Below are 13867 nucleotides of genomic sequence, written 5' to 3'. Positions count from 1 at the left end.
AAGGAATATGAGCAGGGAATTGTGTAATCAATAAATGTTGAACACTGAGCATCAGCACAAATGATTTTTCCCAAAGTGATGAAACCAAAAGAAGAACAGCTTCATAAACACAAGATGTATTGCTGCTCTGTGTTTTTATTTTGGCACTACATCCCGAGTTGAGCCCAAAGGTGTTTCCTGACTCCTCCTATCCTATTCCCCTGACTTAATGTGTCATAATGACTAATGTGCTGAATGGATCAGAGCTCCGGTTACTGCAGAGCTTCTCTGCAGACGCTGCTTTTCTCTGTTTCAATGCAGTCAACTTTTTATATAAGCGACACTGAGCAGAGTGGGGACTGAAAGAGGAGACTCAGTTTGGAAAGTTGAGCTATAACCTGCAAAGCAGCACTGATAACCCAATAACTGGGATCAATATAGGGATTTTTTCATACAATTTTAGACTTGTGAGATGCAAAAACACAAGGTGAAACAAATAACTTCAAAAGGCTTAGCTTGTTATGGTAAAAGAGCTCCCAACTGGGGGACATCGAACAGTCAACTACTAAGCAGGTTAATCTCATTTTTTCTCAAAGAATCTTATTATTTACAAATATCTTGTTGCAAGGTCACTGAAGCAGGCTTAAAAGGGACAAAAATTAGTTCATAACTCTCCTTGAACTTGTCACTTTGCAGAACCTGCAACATGCAAATAACAAAAAGGGATGTGCAGTTGCTTTAAACAACTAAGAGCTTACAAAGTTGAAGTTAACTAATGCACAAGAAAAAATCCTGAATCTTAAAGTGATACTGAACTTTTTCCATGCACTTGATGTTTTTTTTGCACAGATAATAAACAGCTTAACACAGTTGTGGAGCACGCTCAGTGAGCACAGACACCTGCAGGACCAGGCCTGCAGACTGTTTAGACTCCTTAATCCGCGATTAGACAACTGGGCAGGACATCAAGCTCAATGCTGCAGGAGGACACTGTCATGTCAGGTGTAAATACCTTTCCAAGGATGTTATTTATTTAGGAGAGGAGCAGCATTTCCACTGAGCGTGTGAAAAACACAGAGATGAAATCAGAAATGATGCTCTCTATTGTCCAATGACCTGTGTTTGTTTACCAGAGACGCTCTGGTGCTTGCTTTTAAACCTCATGTGCTCTCATTCATCCAGGCCAGTGTTTGGTGTGTAGAATAATACTTGTGTGTGTGTGTATGTGTGGGTGTGTGTGTGTGTGTTGGCACACACAGCTCAGGAAATGCCTGAATGGGAGAGGTGGGAAATAAGAAGAACAGAACAAGAGAGAAACACGAGCTGAGAGCCATTGTCCCCAAAGTGCTTATTTTGACAGGATCCTCCCTGTGTCGGAGGACAGCTCTCTGGATCAGGAAGCTGGATCTGTTCGTGAGCAGGGACCCCGTATCCACCCACACAGGAATCTGGCCTTTCCCTCATTCGGAGGTCCAGGCAGGGGAAACTAACCTTTCTCTCCTTTTGGGAGGAATTCAACATTCAGCACATAGTCCTCCAGCGTGCCGCTCAGCGCCTGTTCAGCAGAAACTTTTCAACACGGAGCAGGTTGACAGTGGAAAACAGAACCCTAACGGGGGCTCAGGGCTAGTTTTTGGGCTTTGGGCTTTCTTGTTGCAGGAATGTGAAATGCTTCCCAAGGAAATTCCTCCTCCTTCAGGAAGACGGGGAAGGAAGGCGCGAGAGATTTGACACACTTCAGTGGGAGTGAGCATAAAGCGACAGAGAGTGCGGGTGCTGATTGGCCGGCTGTTAGAGAGACCGTGAAGAGCAGAGAGCTGAATAAACTAGGGATAGTTTATTTCTGCTGTGGGACAAACAGAATCACAACCAAACAGCTCATCAGAGCATGTTTCACTGCAGTCACAGCTGGGACATCAGACACTCAACAGCCCCTGTGTTATTCTCATCTGTTTGAGTATGATCATCTACAGTCGTGCACATTTCCATTAACATATAGATTGTCTGATTATCTTCCTGAGCTCCAGAAATCAAAGCAGCTGTGTTGTGTGGTCTCAGAGTATGAAAGGTATAGCTGTCTGGAGAAGATATGTACTGTCACTTGAAGAATAAAAGGTATTTGTGTCCAAAAACAATCAACAGCCTTTTTTCACACATGCACAACACTGCTGAAGGGGTGCTGAGTTTCTCCAGATGAGCTGTATGTGCAAACACAAAGTCCAATATCTATTCAGCATGACTTTTTCCTGCAATCTTCCAGCAGAGAAATACCTGCAAACTTTTAGAAAAACTAGAGTCTCTCCACGGGGTTTTTAAGGACGACTGTACTGTGGGAACAAGTATGCACACCAGGTGCTTGCTGCCCTGTCTTCCAACAGAGAAGTAAGTGCAAGCGATGTTACAGTGGCGTCACATGCATGTGTAAATTTTTTGACAAAATCAATAAAATACCAGTTAACAAGCAATAGAAAGAGGCAGCATTTGCAAATGATTCAACTCCAGAGCTTAGTTTTAAGTAGGGGTGCACAATATCATCAGCGTGTTATCAGCCCATATTGAGTTAAAAATGAGATATCGAACAATGCAGCAAAAAGCAGCAATATCTGCCAATATAATGAGTCAAAAAAAACAATCAGCTTCTGCTTACTTGATTAAATGTCCAACACTGGTGCCATAAACTGAAGCTGCTGCTAATCTGTTTTGTCTTGTATCTGTTACACACTGATTGTAGCTCATGGAACTGTGAGTGAAGACAAAACTAGGGATGGGTACCTTTCACATTTTAAATGATACGGGACCGGTGCCCAGTACCCAGTACCTGGCAATTAGTATAGGTACTCAACAGTACCAATTTTAGTTTTTTTGTGTGTGTTTATGTGGTAAAATAAATCAATTCATGTAATAATAAAATCTCAAAGTTTTTTAATCTAACATACTTGTTTCTCAACATGTAAAATTGCAATGCTGAGTTCATGTTCAGCATGGAAAATCTCTCAACTCAACTCGTCCACTCCCTCACAGTCACAAGGATGTGTTTAGGTACCTCAACATAGCACTGTTTGATTTTACATGAATCGGTACTCGGTACTACATACAGAATTGGGTCACTTCCTTTTAAAGAACCTATTATGGTGCCCATTCCTAGACAGAGCCCTCCTGTTTATACATATTGTAATTGAGGACTAAAGCTGTATATAGTTTCTGCACTTTTTGTGATTATTTTTTGCACAGTGCAGATTGACTGGTGATTATTTGGCTCCTTTTTAAAGTTAAATTTGAGTTTAAGAAGCAGTCTGTAAGGTACATGTAGCTGACTAATTTGATTACATTTACTATCAGAGAGTAAACTATTTTATCTAATTTGGGTTTAACTGTTGTACAGCTGTACGTCTCACACATCCCTTGTGAACAGAGGCCAATATACATGAACAGTTAATGATAGAGTTTCAACATAAACAGGCCCTGAAGTTAACCTCTTACTATCCGTTAAATCAGTACTTAGCGCTCAGCTTTATTGTCTCTGCTGTAATCATCATTTCCTCATTATGACCTTGATCATATTTCTGAAATCAGTCATCTTCGCTAAAAACAAATGACCATAAAACAGCTGACCTGAGGCTATGTGGAGGAACTAAGTTGTAATAAGTAAAAATGTTCCTGCCAAAGGAAAGTGCACACTTATATACTATAGATGTTTTTCTGTGTTGTGGTTGAGCTCTATTTCACTGCAAACCAAGTGAACAGGGATAAAGAGCTTTTTTTCTAACAAACTTCAAACAACCTGAATCCAGACCGTGTCAGCCTTAAAAAGAGCTCTTCAGACAGACGATCGTTTTCAATCAGCCTGCGCTGCAGTAACTGGATTATATTTTATTACACAACCCGTCAGAACGTGACATGCTCCTTCAGACAGAGCAGCTGTTTGACGTTCACAGCACAGAGCTGATCCTGTCTGCTGTAAACATGACGCAGGCACTCACACAGTGCTGTGTCACCGTCCTGAAGGGCACTGAGACGACTGGTGGGCCTTGCCTTCGGGTGTAAGAGGAAGGGGAGGATTAGGCAGACAGTGTCTGTGTGCAGCATCAGATCACCAACTCTTCTTTCCCTGTTATGAAATCAGATTACTCCAGCCCCCGCGCCAGGAGAAACAATATCAGCCTTGAGATGAAGAGGTTATGGACGGGGTGAGAGGGGAAAGTAAGCTCATCTTATCCCACAGACAGACCTCCTCTCTTTCTATCCTGATTAAAAGATTCATCTCAGGTTTAAAGTGAACATACAGACAATCAGACAATGACTCAGAGATTAAGGCCAGGGATGATACTGGAGGCTGCACGCAAACAACTCAAACTTCACAATAAACCGCTGTGTGCATCCCAGCATGAGGGCAATGTAAAGACTCAGAGCTGATGGGCTCATCTGCGCTGACCTAGAACAAAGCAGAGACAAACACCGCTGCTCCAGCTCAGGTTGGACTCTGTTTCTGTTCGTCATCTCGATTTAAGCTTTACACGCCAGAGGAAATATTTCTCTGAGCAGACCCTGAAAACAACACTCAATAAGGATCAAGATAAGACCTGCCACTCAGGAGGGGCCGGGGTCGTCCTGGGACTCACATGAGTCAGACAGCAGAGGGAAGATGATCTGCTGGGCTGAGATAAACTTTACAGGAAGAGAGAGAAGAGTTTGTTTGGTAACTTCAGGGAGATTCTCAGAGATATCATCACATCTGAACATTAGGGAGGCAGAAAGTTAAACTCTGTTTCTGAACTCTTCATTTTTCTGCACATATGCTGGAAATGTACTGATGAGCTACAGTATCACCAGCGACCAAGCAGTTTCCATACACAGAAGTTAGGACGTGTAAGTTTCATTTTAGAGGAATTGCTCATCAACTACTTGTCTAGACTCTTGTGTAGGTACACAGACTATGTGGACCTTTTTTGCTTTACAAAGCGCTTGACAGCAGGGTCAGTATTATTATTCATGTTTTCTATTATTTGTCTATTATTTTCTCTTTGCTCCATAAGAAATATAGTTGCACTGCATAATTGATGTTACAAGCTGCATTTGAGCTGCTTTTGTGATGACATGCTAACGTATGTAATTCATAACTAATAAATCCCATCATTGATTTTTTTAACTGGTGGATCATTGTTTATTATGACGGAATTTTTACGACCCTGTCAGGGCTTGACATTAACTTTTTTGCTCACCAGCCACTGTGGCTAGTGGTTTCCCAGAGTTACTAGCCACTCAGCATTTTCACAAGCCACAATTTTGTTGTTGGATAATTATGTTTAATATGATTAAAGCAGATGATGACATGGTAAAGTTTACTTGAAATAGATTTACAACCTTTCTGAATGTAAATGACCCCTGTGCACACTCAAATAAAGACTACATAAATCAGGTATTCAGCTCTGAAACGGTTGTGCTCCTTAAATATGAAAATATGCAGACTATTAAAACAAAGTAATACAAGGAGGAGTTTAATATTCCATTTAATGAAAGTTGGGAAGGTTAGAGGTTATTGAAAAGATAAACCTAACTGAAAAATCTAGCTAGAAGCACTGTCAGCTTAAATATTTATTTACAACAGTCATTTTTCAGTAATAAACTAAGAACCATACTTTCTGGACTATAAGTCACTCAGGAGTATAGTAATACATTTTTATGAAGTATCAGTCAAAAAAATGCGTCGAAGATGAAAGCAACATATATAAGTCACAATGGGCCATAAGTTTCATTTATTTAGAATGATTTGGTCTGTTTACATTATTTCCAAAGCAAACTTTTTACATATAACTTTCATAAGTGTTAGTTAATTAGGAGGTTTAAATATTGTTCCTTCAGCTCCTCATATCTGTGACCAGTTTCTCTTCTCTACATGCGGTTCTCCACGCCCACCCCCTCCCCTCCCCTGCTATAGGTGAGTGTTGCTGGTGAGCTCCATCCGATAAATGTCATCACTTTTAAATAGTTACCGGAGTTTTGACGTTAGTTTTTGACTTAAACCTTGGAATCTGTTTACAATAGAAAGCAAAGAAGACCTGAGTAAACTTTTTAAATCACGTTTTCAGGCGCCAAACACCGGGAGCTGTCACAGTGTCCACGACGGAGGCTGGAGACGAGTGCGTCTGGGCGCCTGTCAGCAGTTACGTCAGCAAAAGACTTTGGAAATGAACCAATGAGCTAGCACTTTGTGCAGGTAGTGCTCATGGGAGTTGTAGTGTCGTAGTCTTGTACTGCAATGGGTTTTGTATTTCAGATGCTGTTTCAGAAAACTACAATTAAATAATTCAACCCGCCAAAGTGGCTAGTAGGAGTTACAGTGCTACCCGCCACACCTGAATTTCACCCGCATTTGGCGGGTTGGCGGGTGTTAATGTCAAGCCCTGGACCCTGTCCATCAAAATGACGGACAATTAAATTATCTAGCGCAATGTCTGCCCTACATAAATCTACACATAAAAGATGTTTAGGAGAATGCAAGTAGTGGTGGTTATGTTGGTTATGTAGTTGATAAAAATATTTCCCTTTCGATCCATGAAGGAAGTGAAACTGAGTCTTTAAAGAAAGCTTCTAAGTTGGAAAGCATAATCATAATCAGAGTGCAGCCACATATTTCAATATGGTGATAACGATGTGAAGTGAGACAAATAGTTGAAGAGGATGCATTTGAGCTTTGACTCACAGTTCTTTTGTCTATCTACTGTTCGGCTTGTTTTACACAACATTTATGTCTGCAACTAATCATTTAAAAGCAGAAATGGAGAAACTGAAAAACTCTGAGCTGCAGTCGGTTTCTCTGCACACTCCAGCACATTCTTTTTCGTTAGCAGATAAACATAGCACCATCCTGACCTCTGCATTAGTGTCATTCCTGCAAATACCACATCACTCCCTCAACAAATGTCTGCCTGACACGGACAGAGGACGCACACTCTCAGACCAGCAGGCTGTGAAAAATCAGGTCATTAAGGCTCAGAGTTTTTAATTTGTTGAAGAAAAGAAGATGATTGTAGCTCTTTTTCTGCATCATCACAGAGAGTTATATTCACACAGTATGGCTACAAAAGGGGAAAACACCAGGTTTAAAAAAAACTGCTTTTCTAGCTGGCCTTGAACCAGCCAGATCATCAACATGCGTGAAGAACATTTTAATGGTGGATTTTACTTTCTGTTTAGGAAACATTACAGACTATAATTTCCTCTTTTCTCTCAAGGTTTAATGTCTTCTTGTAAAACCTTGGTTTAATCCTGTGATCACTGATAAAGAGCCTCAGAAGAGTCACCTCTTTATTTTCATTTTCTGCTTCATTCATCTACCACCAAAGCATTTATCGGTCAGCTGTTTGTTCAGGAGAGAAATCCTCTGCTCTCCATTCAGATAATTGGTTTTACTTCAAATGATTTTTAAAACCAAAGTTAAAGCAATAGCTTCCAGGAAATTTCAACCATGGGGTGTTAAACTGAAGAGGGTGACAGTCTAGAGGCTGAGCTGGAGAAAAGATGCTTCTTACCAAACTGTATCGGCTGACTGACCAAGGACAGAGCTGCTGAAATGCTTGTTTGTTTGGTAGAAATCACTTATTCAGACTTTTCTGCTCAAACTCAGCCTGCAAGTCTTTACGTTAAAGCTAGTAGCCTAGCTGCATGAGATTATCAGATGAACACCTCTTTTACAGTGCATTCTGGATAAGGATCAATGCAAAATGCACAGAGGTATGATGGAGGCGTGAAGTTGCTGCTGCAGAAACAGACATGGAGATGGGGGAAAATAGCTCAACTTGTGACGTCAGAGACAGAACAGCTGTGTGTTTGAGTCTCACACTGTTTGTATGCTGTTCTTCTCATGCACCACAACACAATCTACGTTCACACATTCAGACACAAATATTACACCTATGAGGGATTTCATATGAACGCACAAAGCAAAGTGACACATAAGCTTCGTTATAGCAGAAGAACTTTGGTTAAAAAGGTGTGAAACAAAACTTGACATGCTGCCTGTAGTTACCTTCTTTCCTTTGATACTGCATCATTTACTGCATCAGTCAATTAATGGTACATGAACTGAATTAGACAAGAGTGGTTTCCGTTCTTTCAGTATCTATTACTTGTTCTAAAGATATCGATGCTAAATCTACAAGATAAGGCCTTAAATTTAAGATACAATCAATACAGTAGTGGATATCCGACCGTTTCACCTTAAAAACTTAAAATCAAACAGACTGTGAGGCACAGGTACAGTGGGTCCTACACAGGAACTAGCACCTGATATTTTCAGGTGAAAACTGCCATTTCCTGCTCTAACCACTTTTGTGTCCTATCTGAATAAATCCAGAAAATCCTGAGATAACTGGAAAAATAGAATTTCTTATACGCAATAAAACAGTTTCAGATTTATATAACTTAATTGTTAACACAATTAGATTAATTGCTGGGAACTATCAATCGACACTCTTCAAGTAATTTTTGGGAACTATTCAGCTGATGCCAAACACTATTTGATAAATTATATGGCAATTAATAGGTCCTAATTGATCTACTATCATGACCTTTTCCATTAACTGCCAAACACTATTCGATTAATCACCAGACTATATTTCTTTATTCATAAGGAAGAACTGATTAATCAGCTAGACCTAATCAGTTAATTGTCGTGACTATTTTTGATTAACAGAAGGACACTTTTCCATTAGTCACCAGACACAATTTGATTAATTGCCAGACAAGGCTTGATTAATCTTTTGGAACTACTGAATTACTTGTCAAGAACTATTTGTTTAGTAGTTGGACATTATTTGATTAATTGTCAGGAATTATATGATTAATCGTCAGATACTATTCCATTTATCAACAGACACAAATAGATGAATCATCAGGAACTATTCAATTTATCACCAGATACTTTTTGATTAATCGCATATGGCATATTGCGCGCACAAGGTATGATCCATGCAGCAATGGATGTGGAAAACCCACTTGGACATGGAGAAACGCACAGCGCACATGAAGGTATGGTCACACGTTCACAGCTCTCCTCTGCTCTCTGTGCACTCTGTGTCCTGATGCTCACAAACACATGAGCACACTTCGACGAGCCTGACTCTCTGTCCGTATGGCAGACAGAGAGTCAGGTAAAATAATGTCACAACAACCACTAGAAATGCAGAAAATATTGCAGCCTTTTCAAAGCGCTCTCAGGGCATCTCTGTGAAGATGGCACAATTCTTTGAAGCAACTGCAATACCTTGATTCTAGTGAGGTTGGTAGGCTATACAGTCATAGCCATAAATGCCATGGTACGTATAATTGGCCTGATAATTTCTTTCTGTGGTTTTCGGCCTTGTTATTTTTTATTTTCAGCTTTCCAACTTGGCCTAGAATTTTTACATCAGTGCATCCCTAACTAACAAAATACAACAAATAAATGATGTAAAGTAAATAATCATCAACTGGAAATGATGGAGAAAGCTCCAAAAAGTATGTCCACGAACAGGATTTTGCTGTCTTTACAACAGATTTGACACACATGTAGGAATTTGGTGAAAAGACAGAAAGAAAAAGGCATAACAAATACCTGCTGATCAGGCAGGTATCTTTGCAGAGTGACAACAATGATTTGTTCAGTACCATAAGCAGCTTTGGCAGTTTTTACAACATGCATGATGTAAAGCTTTGTTTCTAGTTTGATCCTGGGGTCTAGTCTTTAAGTCTTCTTATAATCTTTCCTGACTAGGTGAATCAGGACCAAAACAGTCAGAAACCACAACCCAACATTCAGGGAGCGTTCAAGAGCTGACCAAATATTTTCATCTTGAAAACTCTGTCATGGTTTTCTGTGTGACTGCGAGCTCAGGAGGATCATTTTTCAGCATTTATTTGATGAAAAACAGCTGTGTGGGATGTTCCAGCAGAATAAAAAACAGTTATTTCAAACAGTCTTTTTGCCCTCGCGTGAAACCGAACCACTTATCTGGACACCCACATTTGCTAAAGGCTGGTGGAGGAGCAAACAGCTGTGCACAAAATGGCCCTGCCCCAGAAAGAATGCCAAAGCACAATCCCCCCAAAAAACAGACAGTGGGCTGGGCTGCATGAGAGACCTTTCACACCCGGCGAAGAGGAGGAGGAAGAAAACACAGAGAAACTTCAGGAGGCCATGTTAGACATGAGAAATACACAGTTTGTCATTAATGTCAGGTAAACTTTTGCTCTCTGCCTCATATATAATCCATCATCATCCTTATTTCTATCCATCTTTATTCCAGCACCTTGTACAGCGTCCACTACAGGGGGATGAGTGGTAGAGCCAGAGACATGGAAAATAAAAGCATAATGAATAGGACTGAGCAGACAAGGGATGACATGTTCCCACTTCATCTGTGAACCCCTGGACCTCAGACTTTAATGCATACAGTCATCAAATGCATGCTCGCCCACTTCTGTCAGAAAACAACACTTGTGCTAGCTGGTGAAGGGAACATCAGCTTCCAGTGCATAACATCACAGACAAACATCGATTATCTTGATAGTTTTTGAGTGTGATAACGACAGATTAAGGTCAGGAAATGTAGCTGACCTTTCTGGAGCAGCGAAATGAAAATAGAATCACGTTTTCAGAGATGGGGATTGGATGTTGGACAACTGGGCAGAGCTGTTGCTGTGATCTGTTTTTACTGTACTTCAGATCAGCATCACTGACTGTAAATTATCAATGTTTCCATAAAGCACTGACTTCATTGACACATGCAGTATCATGCAGGCTTAAAGAGGCAGCAGGCACACACACATTCGTCGGTGGTGGAGGAAACCCTCCCCTCGCAAGCCCACTTCTCTCCCATAGTGGAGCAGATCTAGGTCAAAGCTGATTAATGTGCCCACAGCTCCCGAGAGGCTTCTGGTCAGGTGGCAGCAGTGCCTGCTCCCTGCACATGAATACTAATGCACAGTGTGGCTGAATATCACGGCTATGGAGCCGAACAAACCAAACAACATAAAGACAGTACAGATGGCTGAGTGCATCCATTTACATAACACTGACAATCACAACAGTTTACTCTCTTATTATGCAAACTACTCTGTCAACGCAAGTGTTTGTGTTCTTCTTAGGAGTGTGTGTCCATATTCAGTCACTCACAAGCTGCACAAGGGTGTGAGATCATCAACACAACACATGAAAACATGATGTATGTGGATTTAATTAAGGTGTGCATGTTTCAGGACAGTGGTCACATTGTATAGGGCAGAAATAAAGCATGCAAACAGTTTCGAGAGACCACACTCTGCAAATGCTAGGGGAGGCTACAAGGACGAGTGGGAAATAATTTAAACATATTTCTTAGACCTTTTTACTCGCTTCTGGTACAAATGTAATAAAGCTGTTTTATTTTGGCATTAAGTAGCAAAACACTTTTCATGTCATAATATCATGAGACAGCATACATGACAGTTGGCAGTAAAGAAGGCAAAGCATTGTGTGATTCCGGGCTCTCTGAGGAACTCCAACAAAAATATGAAGAATAAAAATTGGAGTTGAGCACCAGCTTTTCAAGGAAAAACAAGCTATAAGTAGATCATACCTCACTAGTCAATGTTTAGGCACAGTTTGTTTTTATGGAAAAATCAATATTTGTTTTTATGTGGTTTCTGTGCACTATTTCTGGATCTGCTTGGTGAAAAATGACGCATCACTGGCATTTGGAAAAAATAGGGGCCTTTCGTACCTGATCCAGAAGGTTTCAATAGTGCATCTAATCAGAGGCGTAACTGGTTCCTCTATGCTCCCTGATGGCACCAGTCCGTTAGGTTTCCGTTCAAGTCAAAATGTCAACTCACACCAGCCAGTGTGAGTTGTCAGTCAGTCATTACATAGATGTCTGTCTACTTATGAATTAACTATTTGAATAACTGATGTGGCTCTCCAGTGATATTTTAAAAATAATACTGGACTGCAGTAAAGCTTATGGCTCTTACACTTTTAATGTCCTAATTGTCACATCAATAAAAATAGACTAGCATATGTTCTTGACATACCTATCAGTGTTTACTCTCCAAAAATAACAGGATCAGTGCGAGGAATCGAATCAATCCACAGAATCTGAATCAAATAAATGAACAGTATCCTTCCCTTCTCTTCTCTGATATCTGCATACAAAACAAATGCTCTACATTCACATTAAAAGGCTAACACAGCCCTGAAGGCTTGCTCACACAGCTTCTTTACACAAACATGCAGCCAGCTGCTGCACTGCCCGTTTGCCCAGACAGATCCTGACCTCAGAGGATGAAGATGATGTCTGAGCAGCATCCATGTCACTGTATTTATAGACACTTCTGTTACTATTCAGAGGCATGTATTCCGAGAATCAATCCAAACACGGCGAATTAAAAACAGAAGATTACTCCAAAGCTTCTACACAAAGCAGAAAGGGAGCGTCCTGACAGTAATTAATGTTAGTTTAACTTTAGTTAAAGGCTGCTAGTTATCTTAACGGTCTGAATAACACACAAACAGTTTGACACTTTCAGAGCTAAAACCAAATGCTTTTTTGTAAAATATAAGTGGGAAGTCATCACATGAAGTGTGTGTGGATTTTTTAAAAATATGAATGTAAAATAAACTCCTAAAAATGAGAAACATGAAAGGGAAGCTACTCGTTAGCTCACAGCTTTAGCATTAGCCACCTAGCTGGTTAGCCTGGTAGTGTGTTTGAAATTTGTGTCAGTTCGTCTCTAACGTTACAGCCCGACAGGGCGGTGTTAGTCTCATTTTTAGAAATAAGATGATGATTTTAGACACACAAGGGTGTGTTGGGTTTTTGTTTTGCTGTTACCTCGGCACGCAGCTGGGGGATGATCGGTCTATCTCCCAGGTCGCAAATAGGTTCATGGGTACGGGCATGCTGCCTGAGCCCAGCACCACAGCCCCGGCTAACGCTCCGGTCGGGAGGGTTGTCGGTACTGGTCCTCCGCCGCTGCCGCTCGGGTTCAGGAAAGCGGCCCGGACGCCTCCTCTCTCTACAGCCGCCGCCATCATCACCTCCACTGCCGGGGAGCAGCACTAGCTGAGTGTGGGACGAACGCGGGAGGAGCCGCTGAACTCTGATACCTGCTCCTGCTCCTCCAGACTCCCGGTGCTCTACACGGAGTCCGCTCCGCTCTCTGACCGGAGAGGCTGCTCAGCGGGGCGGGGCGTGTTCCTGCCGATAGGGGGCGATATTTCCTACTTATAGGGCAGTCTGTTTACATATGAGTGTAAACAATGAATATCTCAGAATTTTAAGGTAAAGGGTTAGGACAGAAAAAAAAGCATCTCAATTTTTTTTTAATTGCTAAAATACTTAAAAAATTATATTAATATTTGGGGTAATTTTCAAAACAGATTAAAAATGGCTTTCAAAACTAAAAAATGAGCAACAAAAGAGCAATAAGTGAGAAATGTAAGGAGGAAATAATTAAAAACCACAGAAATAAAGATAAGATAAAAGACAAGATTACATTTTAATTATTAGTCCAATCATTTTTTTAAAGAGAGAGTGCATATAGTGGCCCAATGAGATAAGAAGATAAGGATCAATTAATAATTCAGTTAGTGGATGAACAAATAAATAGATGAATAAACAAACATGTGAATAAATAGAACCAATTAAGGCATCAGAGGATATCTTAATGTGGAATATATGGATTAAGAACATACAGTCTTTGCTTACACTTATATGTTTAACTCAAATTTTGCAAATTTTAGTCCTTCTGAACCTACATTAGTCTTCCCCTGCTTTCATGTGCCTATATATATTTTTTGAGTGTAAGACCTGTTGTCTTGACTGCTGTTTTAACAGTTTATCTTTTTATTGAAACAGCCATTACAGTTGTT

At 40.5% G+C, this 13867-nt stretch overlaps 1 protein-coding gene across 2 annotated transcripts in view; it reads right to left on the bottom strand.

Moving 5' to 3' along the window:
• The window catches only part of LOC141794955 (phosphofurin acidic cluster sorting protein 2), a 70804-nt gene extending 57635 nt beyond the window's left edge, over window positions 1-13169 (bottom strand). For both annotated transcript variants that reach the window (XM_074675629.1, XM_074675630.1), the window contains exon 1: window positions 12828-13169. In XM_074675629.1, coding sequence (XP_074531730.1) covers window positions 12828-13030 — 203 coding nt within the window. In that variant the 5' untranslated portion in view covers window positions 13031-13169. The remainder of the gene's footprint in view (window positions 1-12827) is intronic.
• Window positions 13170-13867: the final 698 nt, after the last annotated feature.

The sequence above is a fragment of the Halichoeres trimaculatus genome, unplaced genomic scaffold, assembly GCF_033239565.1.
Source record: "Halichoeres trimaculatus isolate MK-OKI-2021-1 unplaced genomic scaffold, fHalTri1.1 fHalTri1_scaffold_8, whole genome shotgun sequence".
Classification (NCBI taxonomy): Eukaryota; Metazoa; Chordata; class Actinopteri; order Labriformes; family Labridae; genus Halichoeres; species Halichoeres trimaculatus.
This window is presented reverse-complemented; position numbering and strand designations above follow the sequence as displayed.